Raw genomic sequence first — 22,706 nt, 5'->3', positions numbered from 1 at the left:
AAATGTTCTCCCAGTCGGTGGGGTTTCTCTTTGTTTTTGTTATTGTCTCTTTTGCTGTGCAGAAGCTCTTTAATTTGATGTAGTCCCAGCTGTTTATCTTTGCCTTCACTATCACTGCTTTGGGTGATGTGTCTGTAAAGATGTCTTTGATGTGCATAGCATGTAGTGTTTCGCCTATATTTCCGTCTATGTATTTTATGGTTTCAGGTCTTATGTCTAGTTCTTTAATCCATTTTGTTGAACTCAGGACTTTTAAATGCTTCTCTCCATCCGAATGACTGAAGGCAGGGAGCAAGACTGCGAGGAAAAGATATCCAAAGAGACAAGACTTTTTTCCCTTACCCTCTTTAACTTCCACTTTCATGGAACAACATCTCCATCTTGTGATATTTCATAAAGCAGGTTGGTAACAATTTGGATTTTGCTACAATAGGCAATCATTTAGAAGCAACCAAGAGTTAAAATATATTTTCTTGTTATTTGTTACATAGATAAAAATAACACCAAGCCAATAAATTAAAAATCATAGCTATAAGGAAAGAAATGTCTTCTATTAGCAGCTATAGTACGTCTCCTCCCCTGACCCCCACGGAAGGGTAATGCTATTACAACCTCTGACTTGAAAATGATGTCTTTCCTTAAGATGAGTGAAGATCAGATATTTTGGTTGCTTCTGCAAGGAACTTTTGTATATCTGAAGGATGGGATAGATGATTTTTCACTGAATATTCTTTTATATTAAAAAATGTGAATATATAATCAATTCAAAGCATAAATTAAAAAACTGAAGGGTCAAAAAATATAAATGTATATTTCTTATCTTTTTAAGACAAGTTAGAATCTACAATTATGGTACTACAGAGAATAAAATGAATTCTCTTGGTATTTCATTTTTAGTTATAATTGCTCTATATCCTTAATTATGAGGCTGTAGCAGCAGAAGAGAAACACAGTCTAGGAAGAACTCAGTTAAGAAATGACAAGCTACCAGGTGCAAGATAGAATAGGAAGATGAACGCTCCACAATGGAACATATGACTATAGGAATGAATATATTTCTAAATAATCCTATGGTCTAGATTTCAAACAAAATCTTTTGAGTCACTTGAAAGAGTATAACTAATTTTTTAATAAGGTAGCATTGACATAAAGAACAAGTACTGTACTGACATACTTTTACTAAAAAATTATTTGTTGTCTACTTGTAATTCAAATTTAACTGAGTGTCCTGTATATTATCTGGCAACCCTAACTGTACAGCCACTGGGGGAAAAAAAAAAATCAGACAACTCATCAATTTACCAGCAGATGGCTCCCCAAATCTAGTTTAAAGTAAAATAGTATACTCAAACAGAAGCAAGGAGTTGTTTCATGGCTTTTATTGTTTTGAATGTTTATTTGTTTGATCTAGTGTGGCTGGATTAGTTTTTTGGGAGAGGGGTGAAAAATTTATTGATTTACATACCATAAAATACCCTCCCTGAAAAAGGAACTCTCCTGCACTGTTGGTGGGAATGCAAACTGGTCCAACCACTATGGAGAGCTGTGTGGAGATTTCTGGACCTACTAAACATAGAGCTTCCATATGATCCAGCAATTCCACTCCTAGGTATTTACCCAAAGGACACAGAAACATCAATTCCAAAGAACACCTGCACCCCTATGTTTATAGCAGCACTATTTACAATAGCTAAGCTTTGGAAACAGCCCAAATGCCCAAAAATAGATGACTGGATCAAGAAGATGTGGTACATATATACCATGGAATATTGCTCAGCATTCAAAAAAGATAAACACATGCAATTTGCAGCAACATGGATGGCGCTGGAAGGGATCATGCTCAGCGAAATAAGCCAGAAAGAAAAAGAAAAATACTGGATGGTCTCACTCATAGCAGGAATCTAGAAAACTTAAATAAGGGACCAGGAAAATGAATAACTATAAGAAAGTGAAAATCAAAATCAACAAAAAACTATGAACCAGAGACACTTTTTGGGGGGTGGGGGCCGGGAGGGGAGGGATTGGGGTCAGAATGGGGCATGTGCAGTTGTATGGGGGAATATAAAAATAAAATTTATTATTAAAAAAAAAATACCCTCCCTTCCATATCATTTTGTAGAACTCTTCATGACCCTTCATTTTAGAATAAAATGGAATTAAAATTAAATAATAATTTAATCTTTAATATTTTTATTTTATATTTACTCAAGCATTTTACTGCTATGGCAACATGTACAATTACAGAGTAAAGTAACTCCGACATTTCACAAAAGCATCTCATACCTATTAGATTAAGTATGCTGAGCATTCAGGCAAGAATCTCTGTGTAAACCCCACCTTCCCCTCTCACATAGTCTGACTTGCTAGGATTTTCTACCATGGAGACATGATCATTGTTCTGGCCCCAAAACACACCCAGTGCTCTTATTGAAATCATTGATTCAACAAAAATTTCAGACATGGCACAATTTTATTAATCTTTCACCAATGCCAGAATCCTTGATCCTTCTCCTTTCTTTCTTACCTGTTTTGAATTTCTTGTATTTTCTCTATCTCACTTTAAGAGGAAGCACTGTTCCTCTAACTAAATCTTGAACTCAATTCTCCTAGGGCCCGAAAATGGAAGGCCAGCACCTCTGAAAGTATGGGAGATTTGAAGTGGTATGCACACTCAGCACTGGATAATAATTAGTCACAGTGAGGAAGCTGCTTTACCTAGTGTTCTTTTGACCCTTCTCAAAAGGAGAAAGTATCATTTTTGTCTGGTGTGTGACATTTCTCTGACATTGTCCTTCTCTTTTTTAACAAAGAGCAGTCAAGCTACAGCTTGGAGCATTTTCACAACTGTTTCCAGCTGGAAAGTGATGACATTGTTTTGCTTTTGTTGTGGTTATTTTCATTAATAGCAAACCATGCTAAATCTTACATTTATAGTTTTCTACATAAGAAATGAATCTGTTTTCATCCTGGCTCTTCCACAAACACTTCATCCACAAAATATTTACTGGCACCTATTCTGTGCCACTCTCCTGGGGCCTTAGCTTAAATACAGCACTTTTTTGTCTTCAAGTATGAGTCCATAGTGGGGCAAGGGGTTGGGCACCACACTGTGGGGCAATCCGCAGCCTCCGCAGCAGACCTCTCCTGTCTTGCCCGCTGCTCCCCTCAGCAGTGTGTTTCGGTCAGTCTGCCTGTTCTGTTCCCTGCTCTATCTCTGGTGAATCCTCTCACCCCCCCCCCCCCCGCACCTCTGGCCTGTACCCCAGTTCTTGTATGCATGAATGAATAAATATTTCAAAAAAACACAAAGAGTCCATAGTGGGTAGAGGAAATAGACAAGGTACAGTGTAGTGCTATGATAGAAATCCAAGTTATCCCTCACATTTTCTAATTGGACATGATGGCTGTTCAGCCCCTGCATGGTTGGGAGGTGGGTGCTGCAGGAAGGGAGGAAGGAAGGAAGGTAGGTAGGAAGGGAGAAAGGGAAAGAGGGAGGGAGGGAGGGAGGGAAATGTGAATCTGATTTAAAATTAAATATCAAATAGACAATATAAATGGTTATAGATGGATGCAGGAAAAAGTCATGAAAGTGGTGCTTGGATAACCAACTCTGGGAAATATTATTAGTGCAATCAATTACAATGGTTGTCCAGTGTAATCCTTCCTTCGGCTGGGCCACAAAGGACAGTTAAGGGCTGGGATGATAAGTCTGAATCCATTTTCCTCCTATTCCCAAGATAACTCACAATGTTAGATGTGGTTATCATTTCTGCTTCCAAATGGCACTGTCTCTGAACTGGTGTGTTCTGGAGTTCGGCTCCTCTCCTCCACCCTTTAGGACTGCTTGCTCACGCCAGTCTTCTGGGCTTCCAAATTAAGGGAGATGCTTTTTTCCCCTAGTGACTTTTTGACTATTCTTCGATGGTCTTGTGTTAAAACGCACACAATCATATATTGTTTTTCCAAAGGCTTCTTTACATTATCAACTTAGCATTTCCTTCTCAATTTGTTTGGTACAAGTTTTGCACAAGGACTGGGTAGGAGGGCTTTTAAATAAAGCTAACCTTGGGCATATGCAAAGCACTCCTTTCAACCAACTCTCACCCAGCATCAAAGGATGGTGTTCATCAACCTCAAGGAGAATATCTTGCCTTTTGGCATCTCCCTCTCTCCACCTCTGGGGATGGATATTTAATATTTGAACAAATGTATCTTACCCTTGAGGCCTGAGGATCCCTCAGACAGATCCCCTGCCCCCAAATTCTAAGTTGGGTATAGCCTAAGGCCACAATGGAACACTAAATATGAGATAACTTCATCAAATAAAAAAAAATGTGAGGAAAGGAATTGTTGCAAAGAAAACTGTACTAAACAGCAATAATTATGACTCAAGCCTTAATGTTTAAGAACACAAGTTAAAATTCTTTATGCTTCATACGTTTTTTTATATTTCTATAACAAGCTTCAGTGGAACTGAACACATTTTATATGCCTAGATCACTTTGAAGCAAGTGAGCAAATGCATTTTGAATACCTACTTGGTTAACACACCCTAGCTGCTCTGAGTCAAATGCAAGGAATGTTAATTTACAAAAATTTCAAATACCACCCTCTGGGGAATGAAAATCACTCCTTTAAGTTCTTTTGGCAGAAAGCTCCAGGCTACTAACTTTTAATTTTCTACACCAGCCCTGATTTAATGTTCTGATTATATTACAGAGTGTGACTTACACAGAGAGTACATTTTTTACTACCCTGCTTTCACAACAGTCGAATCCACACACCTATCTCTATGGTTACTTTTGTACTGTGCTCACTGAGATTTTATATGCACCCCTCAACCCCTGGGGAACTTCCCTCCACAAAGTGGCCATAAACCAGGACTGAGAGGGAAGGAGGCAGGATTATACACATGATAGAGTAAATAGCAACCATGAATTCACTAATGCACAACTGTTAGCCTAAGTTTTACTTCAGGGAGAGACTCTCTCTTTAAATCTTGTTTTCATACAATGAATTGTCACTCACATTGATCTATCATTTAAAAAAAACCAAGAAGCTCCTCAAATTATGTTTTAAATGACTCTAGTATTTTAAATTTTGTAACTAGCTTTTGTTTCCCATTTTTACCAGATTGTCCTGTGTGCTATATAATAAAATGTATAATGACCTCTAAGATATCTTCATCTTTTTAATCTTCTCTGTGTGTGTGTGTTTGTAAGAAAGAGTGATATTTTGCTAGAATTTGGGACTAAAAAGATATAATATATAATAAAAATAAAAGGATATAATAAAGCTATTTTAAAGTGTATGTGTCTTATGCATTGTAAGGGCAGAAGGATAGCAAGAGAAGGAGAAATACAGTATATATACACATGTTAATAATAAAAACCAAAGGATGCCAAAATACAAGCATATCCACCATTAATTTCTTGAGGATAGGGTTCCTGATCATGTCCATACATTCATCTTTTACTTTCAGAGGTAAGCTTAATGCCAGGTATACAGTAAGAATTTAATTTAATGGTTGCTGCGTTGTATGAGTGATTTTCTCTAGGCATCTCAAAAATGAATATATGCTTGCACCCACAAGATGTAATGGGACTATAGGAAGGGGATACCTGACACTCTGTGAATAATGGAAATGATTGAATTGGTGGGTAAAAGGGGCCTGCATAGAGGTTTATAGCAGGGATTCCTAATTGTTCCCAATTTCTCTACTTCTATAATAACAGTTCCCTTGATTTTTATCTGGACACATTTACCCACACCTTTTGCTGCTAAGTATGCCATGTGACTAAGTTTGGGGCCGATGGAATGTGATCAAAAGGGATGTACACCTCTCAGGGAATGCGCTTGAAAGGAATAGGCAGGCCTCCTTTTTCTTCCTTCTCCAGCCACTGGCTACAAATGGACATGGTGGCAAGCCATTTGGGACTAAGCTGCCAATGGCAAAGTCCTTACATACAGCCTAAAACAGGAGCTGGGTTCTGATGACTTTGTGAAGGACAGTCAAAGGGCCTATAGAACTTGGTGTCAGAAATACACTTCTTTTCTATTGCAGCCATTGGTTATTCTGGGCCTCTGTCACAGTCGTTAAATTAACATGGTAACTGATACAAACATTAGGAAAACTTGTATAGAGGTGTGCTTACACTCAGTTTCAAGATGAAGTGGGAGGAGTTCACAACGGAGACAAAAGGAGAAAGGCTCTTGAGACTACGGGAACACAACCTATGTCAAGATACAGACATTTGGGGGAATGGTTTTGATAGGGGTTGGGGCGGAGGAGATCGGGTGAGACACTAAGCTGGTATAGCAGGAAATCTGCACACACATATTGCTTATGGCCTGTCTGCTCTGAGTTAATTTTCCAGCCCAGGGACACAAGTGGAGGGGTGCAGGGAGCTAGTGCTATCTGAAGACCAGCCTCAGCACACTGGGACGAGCCTGAGGCCAGGTGTCCAGGAGGGCGATAAGGAGCTCGGGGGCTGGGCATCACAGGCTCCTGGCAGCAGTGAAGTCCTACTTACTGCTGAACTCTCTTTGTTCAACTCACTCTAAAAAGCCAGCTGGAAATGAAATGTTAAGGCTGTTCTTTAGGGTGCGCCTCTCCCACCCCCACAGTCCCCCATCTTACAGCTTGCCCGCTGGCTGATTAAAGTGCACTTTAAAGATTCAATTCCTGTCTTTACTTTACTGGCATTCGGTGGTGACAGGTGGCCCGCACTCCAGTCTTCTGGTTATAGTTTGATGATGTCAAGCAATGATGCTGGAAAGGCAAGGAAGGGCCAGGTCGCAGACACCCTGGCCTTCCTTCCTAGATGATTTGGATTTTTCCCAGTAGACAGGAAGAAACTGTGAGGTAGGTGGGATGGAGCGTGGGAAGATTCACATTAAATATGGAGTGTTAACAAGAAGGCTATCTATGATCGCACTAGTTTTAAAATCCTTAGACTACTACTCTTTTTATTTTGTATTTTTTACATCATTTTTCATTTTTGTATTATATGCATTTTCACCTCGGTTATTGTCCCGGTGAAATTCCCACCGCCCATTCACCAGTGATCTATCGCCACGGTCCCTTGTGCTCTTCCCACCCTTGTTTTCATCCTACTCCCTTGTCCCACTGGCAGAATGTCTCTGATTTATAATTGTCTGTTGATTTTGATTTTTAATTTATTATAGTTACTTTTTCTTTTTCCTGATCCCTTCTTTGGATCCTCTACATTCCTCCTGTAAGGGAGACCATCCTGCATTTTTTTCTTTCTGGCTTATTTCACTGCGTAGACCACTAGTCTTATTGAAACCTGCTAGACAAGTTTCAAAGTAGAAATACAAATGGTATATATTGGGGGGAAAAGCAATTTTTTCCTTTCCTTTTCAGTTTTAGAACATGTGTTCTGGAAAGAAAAGGTTAAAAGGCTATCAAAGAAGCGCTGAAAATGCACTCAGCAGAAGACTTACATCTCAAGTCACTTGGTTTTATTCTAGAAATAGAGTAAAAGAATTTTTTGTTTACGTTCAACAATTAGTATAGCTGACTTATTTTCCTTTGATGCATGAGGATGATTGTCTCTAGGCATCTCAAAAATTAAAGCACCACATTAATATTGTTTGGGGAAGTTATATTTGTTCCCAGTTCATTCTGTAATTTGGAGGGAGGGGCAAATTAGATCTTTCATTTCAGCAACGTCTTTCTTGCAGACTTTTTCTGGAAAGGAGAGATGTGGTCTTAACTTCACTAAGACCTTCACAAACTTGCCCTGGAAGAGTCTGTCCAACGTCACGTCCACTGTTTTCAAGAGCATGTGTAGCGGCAGGAGGACATGGAGCAGGTTCTCTATGATCCGAGCAGACGTGTGAGGGAGGAGTCCTGGAGTCCTCAGTGGCTTTTCAGGCTTATATTGGGATTTTACTGGGTACTCTGCAGGCAGAGGTGGGTTGGGAGGAGGTTGGCAGGCCTCCCAGCCCCCAGCAAGTCTTCCCTCTTTCTGGACTCTCTGCTCTACTGGCGTCCCCATGATGCCACCCTTCCAAGCCCAGTCTCTCAGCACAGGTGTCTCCACTTACGCATGCCCACACCATCAGGCATGCATTCAGAACCACAAGGCTCCATCTTCCATCCTAACTGCGGGAGGGCAGAAAAGCCTGAAAATCACTCACCCTACAGCATGGAAATAAAGCTCGTCTTTCCCCCACTTTTCAGCAGGACTGCGTCCATCTGTTTAAACACTAACTGCTACATCCCTGCTAAATCCACCGAGTTGGGTGCCATCAGCGACACAAAATTCTTCAAGAGCACCGCAGGGGGCGAGTCAGGAAAGAGGGGTCACTCGTGGTTCGTGGGTCACTCATGGGGGGGGAACCCTCGGGTTGGGGTGCTCCGACTGTGCAAGGGCCTTCGGCGTCTAGAGGGCCCAGCACAGGTGTCCGGGCACCGGAGGAGGAGCCGTGCCCCCAGCCAGGGGGCCGCGGGGCCAAATCCCGCGGGAGCGGCCCCTGGGCTGGCCGCGCGCGTCCACTGCGCTCCGGTTGCCTTGGAGACTCGGGTCCGGTGCGAACTGACCGCTCGGGGCGGGGGAGGCCGAGCTCCCCGCCACCTGCGCCCGCGCGCCCCGCGGCCCCGCGCCCCACACCGCTCCGCCTCCGCGTCCGAGCGACCCTGCGCGTGGCCCGGCGAGGCGCCCAGGCGCGCCCTCCTCCCGGGCACCGGAGCCAGCGGGCGCGGGAGGCCGCGACCCCCCTGTCCCGAACCCGGCCGGTGGGACAGGCTGCATTTGAACCAAACGGCCTCCGCGGGCTGCCGCTGCGCTGCTGTGCAGTCCCGGGCTCCGTGGGCTCAGCTGCCGGCACCAGCCGCCGGCGCCCGAGGTGCAGCGGTGCAGCGTCTCGGTCCCCAGAGCCCCGGCAACATCCGCCCCTGGAGTAAGAGGGGAGTCGTGGGAGCGGGTAAAAGGGGCGCTCCTGGGGCTGCGGACGCGCCTCCCTGGGGAGCTCCGTCCCCAGAACGGGCCTCGGGAAAAGTTGCTGCCCCCCAACACACACACCTCGCCCCCCTTTTAGAGTGTGAAGGTTTCGCTGGGCCTTTGTTGGGCCCCAGCTCTGGGCTGCACGGATCCGCCGGTAAATGCCACCTTTCCGCCTTTGAGACCCAAGCGAAGGCGGCCTCCGAGGGTGGCCCTGCAGAAATGATGGTTCACCGAGATGAGGTTATCTTTTCTTTCGCAGAGACGATGCTTAAGGGGAAAGGAAAGCCACTTCTTGGAATGTCTGAGTTGTAATTCAGGCTTGAGTTACGGTCCGGACAAACATGCTGAACCCCACAAGTGAACTGGAGTTTGCAAACCAAGAAGATACCGAGGACATCGCCCAGTTCGCGCCCCTGGCACTGTCAGGTGGCGAAGCATCCAACGAAACAAACATGGCCCCTGTACCCGAAAAGACTGGCTATCCGGACTGCGTTTACGTTATGGCAGCAAATATTTTTCAGGGTATTCGAATGGAAAAGTCACCAGAGAAAGTCCTAATCAAGTACGGGAATGAACCCCTTCCATCCTTGTCGGAGTCTGGGGACGAATCCTTTCAACGTTTGTCCTATGAGCTGGCTTTCAGTACCCTGAAGTGTGAGTAGTACCATCTTAAAGATCAAGTCTAAGAAAACAGTGAGAATTTGCAGAGCTCGTCACCCCCCTTACTCTCCGCACACATGCAAACACATGCTTTGTTGTTACCCAACATGCTTGTCTTTGGTCTGTTGCAAAGGGGAAGGAATTGAGAGAGTTGGAGTAAAACAAGCCCTTTTCACTGCTAAAATCCCTGTGCCTGTCCTTAGTGTAATACACAGATAGTCAACTGGAGGAGGAGAGAGGTCCTTAAGCAGAAAGGAAAATCCATTAAAGTATACAATCATAGTCTTCTCTCTATTTCTTTCCATTCTTTGTGCTTATTTTCTGTTTTGTGAACTTTCACAGAGAGAAAACCAGTAAGGGATGGGAGAAACAAGAGATGGAATAAAGAAGAAAAGGTGCAGTGTTTAAAAAGAGCAATATCAAAATTAAATCAATTCCAATTAAGATGATCCCTTTCAGAGGCAATAGCTTTAATTTGGGGGAGCTTGTCTATTCCTCCAAACTCATTTGCCTGGAGGGTTTTCGGTGCAGTGTTTCAGATCCTCTCGATAGTGGTTAATTAACTTCTGAGGATGATACTAAATTAGAACCAGATACTATAATAACAAGAGTGAGCAGTCAAGGGGTCTGGAGACATTTATTTTTGTACTAGGTATAAACTGAACTAATATACTGTAGTACAATACACTGTAATACAAACTATGAAGTTTTCATTGGTTTGTAAACTGATTATAGTACCAAAAAGAAGTTCCAGAATTTGGAGTATGTTAGGATGGTGGAAATGATGAGCTTCCAAAAAAGACACCTTGAAAGGGAAATACTCTTCAGGACATATTTCCTTAGTATTAGTACTTAATGGGCCTTGCACATTCTACAGGCACTTATCAATTGCTTGGTTGAATTAAAGCTTTCTTTGTTTTTTGTTTTTTTTTTTAGTTTCATTCTTTTTTTTCTCCTGCTTGTGATTTTTTTTTTTTGTTTTAAAAATCTCTCTTGTTCATATTTCCTCCTCCAAATTAATCTTCAGTTTGGTTTCATCTCTTCCCTCCTTTCCATTAAAAAAAAAATGTAGTTTTGAAGACCAACCAAGCGTTAGACTTTAAATATTGAGTTATATCAATATTTTTACTTTTTTTTTTTTTTGCAACAGTAAAATACTGACTGGGCATCTAGGTTTGTTGTTGTTTCCTAACTTTAATGACAAAACTCTCTTATAGACTTTGTTTCCCTACTAGAGTATTGAGTCTTACCTTTAGAAATCAATAACTTGAAAAAACTTGAAAAAATTCTGTGTAAAACCAGTGCATTAACTAGATGGCCATGCCATAGTGATATGTTAGTATGCTATCTTTTTCTTTCTCCAAATTTTTATTTCTGTTTTAAGAAAAGGTTTTGTGACTATCTGATCTTTTTTTAATGACACAGAAAACTCCATTCAGTAAATTATTTTCCTAGACCCCACCAGATCTGGTTTTCCTTGATATGTCCATCTTTTATAAGTTCAAATTCTAAAATAAGATGGATGTTTGTTTACTTGGTACAAGTATTTTCTTCTTTTTTTAAAGATTTATTTATTTATGCATATAAGAACTGGGGTACAGGCCAGAGGTGCGGGGGGGCGGGGTGGTAAGTGGATTCACCAGAGACAGAACGGGGAACAGAACAGGAGGAATAACTGAAATACACTGCTGAGGGGAGCAGCGGGCAAGCCAGGAGAGGTCTGCCGTGCCATGTGAGTAGCTCCCTGGCCGGGGATCAAACTCATGCTACAGTGGCTGTGGACAGCTTCATAGGTTCTGTCTTAGCCCCTTGCACCACCAGGGTGGCCTGTATTTTCTTCTTATAATAATATCTTGCTTTCTATTATCATCTGAATAATTTTTGAATGTCAAATGGAATAAAACTAGAATTCTGAAATGCAGTGGGTTTCTAAGATAATTAGAAACTTTAAAACATTGCTGGGTGTTGTGTCTTTCATCTTTATCTTCTGGATTATTAGTGTTTCTTCCATGTGATATTTTGTAGATGTAACATTTGTATGGCTTAGGTTCAGGGAATCACTGTTCAGAAAAGAAAAGGCAGGATTTCTTTCCAAAGGTTTTATAGGAGCAGTAAAGCTGAAAAGGTTAATGTAAAAACTAAAGAGAACTTGGATAATGGTCCCTTTTATTGGTGAGTTTCTGGTAGGTAATTAGATCAAATTACCTTTTTTTTTTTTTTTGAGGAAGTAGAAGAAAAAATGACAGAAAAATCTCTTCGTTAGACAAATGTGAAATATATTTCTTTGGTAGTGTTGCATGTTTTTCAGTTTTATTGTTTACTTCTTGTTGGTGTTCTTTATGTATAAGCTTTTCAAAGCAGAGAGTGTGTTTATCTGATTAACCTTTTAAACTTTTAAAGGGCTCAGGGTAATGTTTTTTTGAAATGAAGATCTACTAGTCCTGCTTTAATAAATAGCCCCGAGGTCAATTTTCTATTATAGAAGGTAATGAAGAGTAGCACATTCTTACTGAGTGTGACTTCTATCAAGGAAGTAGATTGCTAGCAGCCAGTTTATTTTTTCAAAGACTCTTGGGATATTTCAAGGAATGCTAAATATTAAAAAGGAAGAAAAATTGGCAAAATGATTTTTTAAAAATATATTACTGAGCAACAAATGAAGAGGGAAAGCGAGGAGAGGTGTCCCTGAAATCCTGATCTTATTCTTGACTTAGTATTTCCCCATCCTTCTAGATATACATAGCAGTCAGTGAACTTGCCGTCCCATGAACTGACTGTGAAAAATCTGTTAGTGAATAACATAGCAAATGCTTAATGTATGATTTGGTTATGGCTTTGGGAACTAGTAGTTGGAGCTGGGACAAGACAAAATAAACCATCCTCAGGTTCAATGATTCATTAGGACTCACAGAACTTATACTTATACTCCTGGGTTACCATTTGTTCCAGAGAAAGGATACAGATTAAAATCAGCACGAGAAAAAATTTGTGTAGGGCAGAGTTCAACAGAGACCAGATGCAAATTCCCTAATGTCTTTCCCAATGGAGCCTTCTGGACAGTCCTTAATTCTCCCAGCAACAATAGGAGACAACATGGATGAAGTATTGCCAAGGGAAGCTCAATCATGCCTTGCTGGGCAAGGTTTTTATTGGAGTCAGTTGTGTAGACCATGAGTCATAGAGCACCTATAGACCATGAGCACTCTCCTGGCTGATCTTACTCAATCCCTAGCTTTTCCAGAGGTCAATCTTACTCAATCCCTAGCTTTTCAAGCTTAAACTGTGGGCCAAGGCCCCATGTGTACAAAGACAATTTAATCAGGCAAGATGTCCACTGGATTATGTATCAGGAGCCAGTTGAGGGCCAAACCTTTGTTTGGAATGTATAGGGTTTGGCCACCCAGGCCTGCTGATTTAATTGTTGATTGCACAGCTGTTCATTAGGAAAACAATCTAGCTCAATAACCTCTTATGTTCTGAGCATCACGGAGAAGTTAAAGCAATTCTCTTGAGTGACAATAATAATACCTTGTATTTGCATATCACATTGCAGCTCACAAAACCACTTATACCTTTTGATATACAGTCCTTTGAAAAGAAAGATTCTCGCTTAGCATATAAAAAACTTGAGGGAAGCTTAAGAAGAGATTAAATGATATACCCAAACAAGGAAGAAGAGTAAACGATGAAAAAAATCTCCTCTGGTATAAAGGAAGCACCCCCGCACCCCAATTTCTAATTCTAGTGTTTTCTGTGGTTCACATTGTTTTATTTGTATTATGTAATTTTGCATTTGGTGATGCCATCTTCTTTTCCCTGGTATATGCTTTTCTTAAATCTTCTTTCCAACGTGTTAGTGACAGTTACTACTTTGTCAAGAAGACTACAGTGATTGTTTCAAGTCTCCCTTTTCCCTCAATCACAAACCCCCACTCATCTATATTTTATAATTATAGGAGCATCTTAGCTTTCTTGAAGTGAAGGTTCTAGAGATCTCTCATATGAAGGAAACTACGAACACATAAAAATAGGGAGAACCTAGCGGAGAATCAAAACAAGAAGCATGTTCCACTTTACGGCTGGAATGGGAGGGATGATGAGAGAGAGAGAGAGAGAGAGAGAGAGAGAGAGAGGGAGAGGGAGGGAATTGGAAATACAGGGGCATTGGAATTAAGAGTTTCCTTCAGCTCTTCAACAGACTGAAGAGAAAAGACTTTAATCAGTGGGGCTTGGGGCATAATTGGAGCTGTTGTGCTTAACTAGGTTAGGTTTGGAGTCTTCAGGTAAGTCCTGATAACCCAAATCAGGCATTAGCAGTATGTTTTATTTAGCCATTCTTGTGTGTTATGAGTGAGATGAGGAAAAGCTGCATAATGTCGTGGTGAAGCGCGTGTACTTTGGTGCCAGACTACCAGGGTCTGCTCTGCCAATTGCTGTGGGGCTGTAACATCTTACTTAACCATTCCTTGTCTTATTTCCTACTCTATAAAGCAGGGATAATGATGGCACCTAATTCACAAATATGTTATGAGAATTAAATGAGTTAATATCTGAAAAGTGCTTAGAACAATGTCTAGCACCTAGAAAGTTCTATCTGAAATATACAGTTACTATTAAAGATTATGGTACTATGTGAGGATGTTACATGAACTGCAGATATGAGAAGGCAATGCATTCCACACAGTATCTGGAACAGGCCAGAGATGATAATGGTTTTGACAAGAACCCTAGAAAAATATTTCATTGTTGGCAAAAAACATATTCTGTCTGCTTTTCCTTCACAATGCCTCCTGTTTTGTAGGAGTCCAGCACTCCGATACGCAAAGTTCTACAGCTGACGTGGTCATGTTGTCTTAGAAATTCTTCATTCTTGTGGTGACCATATTTTCCATGACAAAAATTGGAAGTCTTGTGGAGAAACAATGAAGCAGATAGAAACTGGTTTATAAATATGAAGGGTGTGAAATTTCATTTTCCTTAAAAGTTAAGTGGGGGAGGGTCTCCCTGGTATCGCAAGGGGTTAAGATGCAACCTATGAAGCTGTCTGCAGCCACTGTAGCACGAGTTCGATCCCTGGCCAGGGAGCTACCCACATGGCGCAGCAGACCTCTCCTGGCTTGCCCGCTGCTCCCCTCAGCATTGTGCTTTGGTTGATCTGCCTGTTCTGTTCCCCACTCTGTCTCTGGTGAATCCTCTCACCCCCCCCACCTCTGGCCTGTACCCCAGTTCTTGTATAAATAAATAAATAAATCTTAAAAAAAAGTTAAATGAGGGATATGACCCCTTGTAGAGTACAGCCACATTGTAGCTAAAATATTGATAATGGTATGCAAAGGATTTCTTACAAAAACTGTGCTCCTAAATTACCTCCTTTTAATTTCCCCCCCCCCAGTTAAAAATTGAAATTCATCATGTGCTGTGCATATAGTTTCCCATAAATGTTAGATGAATTGAACTAGCCTAACTTTCTGTACAAATGACTAAAGCATTTGTTACGTGATGTTTGTGTGTGTGTAAAGTTGTATTGTTGTCACAAAAGGAACACATGCAGTCTGTGGTGTTGTAAAAATATGTCCACTTGTTTGCACTTAGTATCTTTGCAGTTATCCCTCTGCCTAAAGTGCTTTCTCCCCCTAGATCTTCACATGGCTGACTTCTTGTCATTTGGGTGTTAGAGTAATCGTCACCTTATCAGTGGCTTCATTTTGAGTTATGCCAAATCTTTAAGTAAGAAATAATACTAATCTAACACAAACTCTGTGAGAGAATAAAGGAAGAAGGAACACTTCCTATTCATTGTGTAAGGTCAGCTTCACCCAGATACCAACATAAACAAGGGGATTACAGTAAAGGAAATAATCAAACAACATCCTCCCTGACTTTAACATGAAACAAAATCCTAAACAAAGTATTAGCAAACTAAATACAGCAATATACAAAAAGAATAAGGCATTATAAATTAGATCCTCTTTAGTGTATTTTAAAGGACATAAAGGTTGGAATTCCTTATTTACTGCTTTGAATATTCAGATAGTGCTTCCTTGACTATGGAGTCTGGGTCACAAAGATTTAGGATTTGTAAAGACTGCAAACATTTCAGCATGGCATTATAATTGAAATCTTTATCAAGAATTGAGCTATATTTCAGCTAGGAAAGTAAAAACTACTTGTGACATTGTCAGAAGTATATTGTGATGTCAAAGTTTTCATTTTCTGCCTTGATGTTTTCAGTGACATCTTTCTTGTCTTGCAGATCAAGATATTTTGGAAAGTATATTAATAGACAGCTATATCTATTCAAGTACCACAATAGTAAGTAGAAAACTCTATATAATTAGTTCTTTCATGATAGTTATTTAGAAAGTATTAAAAAATACTCAAATAACTAGTTTACTTAATGCTGGGACTGCTTCAAAATACATCTTCAGCTCTTTCCTGCTTCTAACACTTGCAGTACAGACCCTTCTCCTTTGATTCTGATGAACATACCAAAAATAGTCTTCTTGGAAGCGTTTGGTCTTTACAGTATTTTTTTTTCTATTTTGAATTCCTTCTATATCTCCTAATACAATGAGTCTATGTAAAAATTATCATCCTCCTGATTTCTTATGAAAACTAATGGAATGGGAAATACTGCTATTAGATATTGTTTGCCTACTTCTCTTTGTGTGTTTCCTGTGGTAGCCAGATCACTTGAGCTGCCTTATTATTGTGATGCTGTATGATTTCCAAGATAGAAAATTTCAACCTCGTCTCCTTTCTGATAACGAAGAATCGGTAATGGAAGTTCAAGAAGTGGAGAACCTCCTTAACAGGTAATTATAAAAGTGAAAAGAATGTTTGCATTAAATTGCTATTAGTCTCTTCTTTGGTAAAATATTTAAAATTTATACAGACAAATATAAAAGTGTGTAAGTTTCTTCCTTTTTCAAGCTGTCCTGAACTGGTTAAATATTCTGTTTAAAATCAAATTGTTTTTGAAAATTTGAATTGTAAGATCCAACTTATAAACATGTGGAAAATCATGAAACCTTCATATTAATTTTTTTGATTTTTATATTCCCCATACAATTGCAACCCCCTGATTTTGACCCAAATCCCTCCTTCCCCCCCGCCCCCAAGTGTGTCTCTGGTTCATAGTTGTTTGTTGATTTTGATTTTTTTCTTTCTTATAGTTATTCTTTTTCCTGGTCCCTTATTTAGGTTTTCTAGATTCCTGTTATGCGTGAGACCATCTGGTATTTTTTTTTTTTTTCTTTCTGGCTTATTTCGCTGAACATGATCCCTTCCAGCTCCATCCATGTTGTTGCAAATTACATGTGTTTATCTTTTTTGAATGCTGAGTAATATTCCATGGTATACATGTACCACATCTTCTTGATCCAGTCATCTATTTTTGGGCATTTGGGTTGTTTCCAAAGCTTAGCTATTGTAAATAGTGCTGCTCTAAACATAGGGGTACAGGTGCTCTTTGGAATTGATGTTTCTGTGTCCTTTGGGTAAATACCTAGGAGTGGAATTGCTGGATCATATGGAAGCTCTATGTTTAGTAGTTCCAGAAATCTCCACACAGCTCTCCATAGTGGTTGGACCAGTTTGCACTCCCACCAGCAGTGCAGGAGAGTTCCTTTTTCTCCACATCCTCGCCAGCATTTGTTGTTGCTAGTTTTTTTAATATGTGCCATTCTCACTGGTGTGAGATGGTATCTCATTGTAGTTTCAATTTGCATTTCCCTGATTGCAAGTGACGTTGAACATTTTTTCATATGCCTGGTGGCCATTTGTATTTCCTCTTTGGAGAAGTTTCTTTTTAGCTGTTCTGCCCATTTTTTGACTGGATTATTTTCTTTGTTTTTATTGAGTCTCATCAGCTCTTTGTAGATTTTTGTGATCAGTCCTTTATCATTAGTGTTGTGTGCAAAAATGTTCTCCCAGTCGGTGGGGTTTCTCTTTGTTTTGGTTATTGTCTCTTTTGCTGTACAGAAGCTCTTTAATTTGATGTAGTCCCAGCTGTTGATCTTTGCCTTTGAAATTCATATTAATTTTAAGCACATACAAAAACTAAATTTCATGTGCTGCTGCTATTATTTAAATATCCCCAGGAATTTGATTGGTTCTTGAAATGGATCCAATCCTCCAGCTGGATCCTCTGCACATCTCCTGGGACTTGGGATTAGACACTGTTTTCCCCAGAGAAGTAGAACCATTCATACCTTAGTGTATTTCTATGGAGGAGATAAAGACTCATTTTGAGAAATTCTAGAGAAGAAAGTAATTATGTAGCAAGAATTGAATGAGAATGATTCCTCTTCATGACATTGTGTTTGACCTTTGTTGTTGATGTCTCTCTCAAGGACCTTTTCTTTAATCACACTTACACCTATGTGTGCCAACTTGTATGTTTTTCTCCATTTATTCGTGACTTTGGATTTATAACCCAGGATGATACCTATGATCATTTTTGACATATGCAAGATCTTATATAAAATGCAACTATCATTATAATACTATGTGAATAGATTAAAAAACAATCACAAAAAGAGGTCACAGTCTCTACCTTTCTCACTTTTAGTGCTCTGACATTAGTCTTAGAATCTGTTACCGCCTTATAATTTATTGGACTTTTGTGAGACAGAATTGGAGAATAAGGCAACCGGAGCAAGAAGACTTGGTAGTCTGTCCTCCCAAACTACCCAGACCTGTGCATCCTGAAGTCTTCCTGATTATAGTTTAGGCACCACTATCTACCTGCTGGTCATCTGGCTCCTTGTATCCCTCATTCTGTAACTTCAGTTCAAAGACATGTGCTGAATTTGTCTACTTTTCCACTCTTACCACCCAAGCACCATAATCCGTCACTGGTACCACTGCAAGAGCTTGCTTGTTTCCCAGCCTGCTGCTCCTACTGTCCCCCAATCCATTCTACACAGCAGGTACGGCGGTCATTTTAAAATGTGATTGTGTGGTCATGAGAGAGTATCTTGGATCAGACTTATCTTCCGACACCAGATAAGTAGAAACAACTAGGAAACTGGACAAAATGTATGAGGCAGAGGTTTTGGACATTAGAGAAGCAGTACAGAAACTTGATTCCTGAGAAAATGAAAACCAGAGAGGTGAGCCCCGGAATCGTTCTGGCTATATGCCTACAGGCACTTTCTAACTTTCATACAGGAAGGGATCCCAAGGGGAGAACCGTAGTTTTGCTAAATTAAGAAAACAGAGATTTAAGTTTTAGAAAGCTGAAATGATCATTTGGTTTTGTCTTCTTTGCTATTGTGGTGAGGTGATTTACATAGAATGTTGTTTTTTTTTTTTTTAAGATTTATTTATTTATTTATACATGCACTGGGTACAGTCAGAAGCGCGGGAGGGTGAGAGAATTCACCAGAGCCAGAGCGGGGAGCAGAACAGGCAGACTGACAAAGTACACTGCTGAGGGGAGCAGCGGGTGGCAGGAGAGGTCTGCGCGCCATGTGGGACCCTCGCCCAGCGGCCGGGGATCGAACCAGTGCTGCAGAGGCTGTGGGCAGCTTTGCAGCCCAGCGCTCAACCGCGCCACCAGGGGAGGCCCCAGAGGATGTTTTGAGTATTAAATCAACCATGTTTTCATGGGATAAATCATATTTGCTCAGCTATATCCTTTTTCTTGTTTTCCCTGTTCTCTAGCCCTTGTAATGTTCCAGAGCCTCTTATTTGCCAGATGCCCCCCTAGATCCTTTAATCACTCATTTTCTTGTCTCTCCTTTAGAAAGTCTTAGTCTATTTCACTGACCTAGGGGATGGGCTGAACAGTCATCAATATGGTGTCTGATTTTATATTTGTATGGGGCATTCAAGCTGTTCACTGGAGATTATCTTTTGGCATTAAGAAAAAATTCAATTTGTATTTAAAGAGAATTACATTTCTGGTGTTAAGAATTAGTAATGACACTCAAAAATGTGTGCTATTTTGTTCATTTAATATAATTTCTGAAAAATTTGAAATCTAAAAGAAGTAAAACATATAAAAAAAAAACCCTCTTGTATTAGTTAGGATTCTTTCTTGGCAACTGTGTCCCCACTCAAACTAAATTAGGCAAAAGGGAAAATTGATTAGACAGCATCTCATGAAAAGATGAACATTGAGACTGCAGGGAGCGTGAGTAAATCCTGTGACTCCTCAGCTCTAGTCTCAGCTTCTACCTGTGCTTTGTTTTCTCTCTCTTTTTTTAAAGATTTATTTATTTATACAAGCACTGGGTACAGTCAGAACCGCGGGAGGGTGAGAGAATTCACCAGAGCCAGATGGGAGAGCAGAGCAGGCAGACTGACGAAGTACACTGCTGAGGGGAGCAGCGGGCGGCAGGAGAGGTCTGCGCGCCATGTGGGACCCTCGCCCGGTGGCTGGGGATCGAACCGGCGCTGCAGAGGCTGCGGGCAGTTTTGCAGCCCAGTGCTCAAACGCTACGCAACCAGGGAAGCCCTTTGGCCTCTTCTTTTTATCCTTTTCTTCCCAGAGTCAGATACTGGTGGGGAGGACTCAGAAGTTTCCAATCTCAGCGCCAAACACTAGAAAGATTGACTTGACTCTGTTTCTATTTGGTATGCTAAAGAAATCTCTTGACCCTGAGGTGGGTCAAGCGAGGCCCAACCTCTACCACTCAGCTATGGCTGAGGACCAGAGTCAGAGACAGCTCCCAAGAAAAGTACATGGATCGTAGTCAGGAAGGAGGAGGGATATTTTTCAGAAGAGGAGAGGTTCTATTCCCTGAAGGGCAGGTGTGTTTAGACTACACACCAGTGGGTTTCTACCATAAATGGAAACATTGGGGATAACTTTAGTTTTGGCCATTCTTTCCTGGGACATACTATATTGAGTATAATTTGATATTACATTAATACAAGTTTATTTCATTCTGACTGTATGAGGAGTGTTGTTAAGAGGAGATAGTCGGGCAATTGTCTGATAACATTCCCATTGTAACAGGAGATGGACTTCTGGATCAAGAATATGCAAAGATTTCCTTTGAGTCAATGCTTTTGCCTTACAGCTATGGGAAAAGTTTTATAGTAATCACAGGATATTTCGTGACAGTAGTAATATGTCTGGTTATCCTAATTTGGATTTGTCCTCAATCTGATATTATATATTTACATACAAATCTCTATAACTGTATACATACCTTAAATTACTTTTGAAGTGATTAAATTATGGTAAGAGTCACAATCCAAATGTTTGCTACCTGGAAATTTATAAAATGATTTCTCTCTGTACTCCCCAATATACACAACACGTGTGTATATTTTTCCAGGCTTCATGTCTCTCTAATGATTGAATCATTCAGACAATAGCATTTATTATCCTAAATTTAAACTAAGTAGGTGTTTGGAGGAATATTAAATCAAAAATGGTCTGGATGGAGTGGGAGGAAGAGGGAAGTGGAGGAAAGTGGTTAAAAGGCACAAACTTCCAGTTATAAGTAAGCCCCAGGGAGCCTCCCTGGTAGCCCAGGCGGTTGAGTGCAGTGCTGTGGAGCTGTCTGCAGCCTTCGCGGCACGGGTTCAATCCAGGCTGGCAGGGAGCTACCCACATGGCACAGCAGACCTTTCCTGTCTGGCCCGCTGCTCCCCTCAGCAGTGTATTTCAGTCAGTCTGCCTGTTCTGTTCCCCACTCTGTCTCTGGTGAACCCTCTCATCCCCCTCACCTCTGGCCTGTGCCCCGGTTCTTGTATGCATAAATAAATAAATTTTTTTTTTAAAAAAAGTAAGCCCCAGGGATGTGATATATAGCATGTGACTATAGTAAACTGCTATGTGATATAGAGGCAAGCTCTTAAGTAAGTAAAAAAGTTCCCAAGTAAGTAAATCCTAAGACTCTTATCACAAGGAAAAATATTTTTTCTTTTTGTTGTATCTGTATGGGATGATGGGCACTAGACTTAGTGCAGTAATCACTTCACAATATATGTAAATCAAACTATTATGCTGTATGCCTTAAACTTAACAAGGTGACATATGTCAATTACATTGTAATAAAACTGAAAAAAAATAATCAGCACTCAGAAACATCTCATGGTGTATAACATAGAACGTTAATTCACAGCCTTTCTATTAATTTATTCTTTGATGGGCATTTTGTATTCTATAATTTTTGTGTCCCTTATTGCATCTTCGAGATGTCAGGCAGAGCATGATACAAATTTAATTTCTTGTCGTTCTAGAAGGTGTAATGTTTGCTAACCCTTCCTCCCCAAGGGCCCTGTTTTCTTTCTCTTCTCCATCCCACCCCTCATGCACACACACACATAAACACATTCTGAGGGGCAAGGCTCTTGCTCTGCTGGGTAGATAGGAAGCTGAATCTCACTGAGCGTTCTACAAGCACACACAGCATTCAGGCTTTTCCTTTACGGCGCCTTTTTCCCATTTCTCATTCTCATTCAGGGTTACAGTCGGGCTTCACTTTTCAGTAGATTCCTACTATAAAAATGTTCTGAAGATAGGTCAAGAGAAACTTGTATTTTTTTTTTAATATTAAATTTTATTTTTATATTCCCCCATACAATTGCAAACGCCCCATTCTGACCCCAATCCTTCCCCTCCCGCCCCCCACCCCCCAAAAAGTGTCTCTGGTTCATAGTTTTTTGTTGATTTTGATTTTCACTTTCTTATAGTTATTCATTTTCCTGGTCCCTTATTTAAGTTTTCTAGATTCCTGCTATGAGTGAGACCATCCGGTATTTTTCTTTTTCTTTTTGGCTTATTTCGCTGAGCATGATCCCTTCCAGCGCCATCCATGTTGCTGCAAATTGCATGTGTTTATCTTTTTTGAATGCTGAGTAATATTCCATGGTGTATATGTACCACATCTTCTTGATCCAGTCATCTATTTTTGGGCATTTGGGTTGAGAAACTTGTATTTTCATTGAAGTTTTGGCTGTGAGATCAAGAAAGACCACCCACCGGTCTTCATGGTGATGCTATGTTTCTGTCACTTGGAACTTTGAGGTGTAGAATATTCAGAACCTTCAGCTCCAGGAAGGACTTGCTACAGAGCCATGAATGTTCCTTAACTTAGCCAGACTGTACTG

The 22,706-nt window shown here is 40.5% G+C and overlaps 1 protein-coding gene across 1 annotated transcript in view; it reads left to right on the top strand.

Moving 5' to 3' along the window:
• Nucleotides 1–9,313: 9,313 nt before the first annotated feature.
• NSUN7 (NOP2/Sun RNA methyltransferase family member 7) overlaps nt 9,314–22,706 on the top strand; it is a gene marked incomplete at both ends in the record, with an annotated part of 31,022 nt that continues 17,629 nt past the window's right edge. Inside the window, 3 exons of the mRNA XM_084233424.1 lie at nt 9,314–9,626; nt 15,886–15,944; nt 16,317–16,447. Coding sequence (XP_084089550.1) covers nt 9,314–9,626; nt 15,886–15,944; nt 16,317–16,447 — 503 coding nt within the window. The remainder of the gene's footprint in view (nt 9,627–15,885; nt 15,945–16,316; nt 16,448–22,706) is intronic.

This window comes from Talpa europaea (genome assembly GCF_964194135.1).
Source record: "Talpa europaea genome assembly, chromosome: 5".
NCBI lineage: Eukaryota > Metazoa > Chordata > Mammalia > Eulipotyphla > Talpidae > Talpa > Talpa europaea.
Note: the sequence above shows the minus strand (reverse complement) of the source record. Positions and strands in the feature narration are given on the sequence as shown.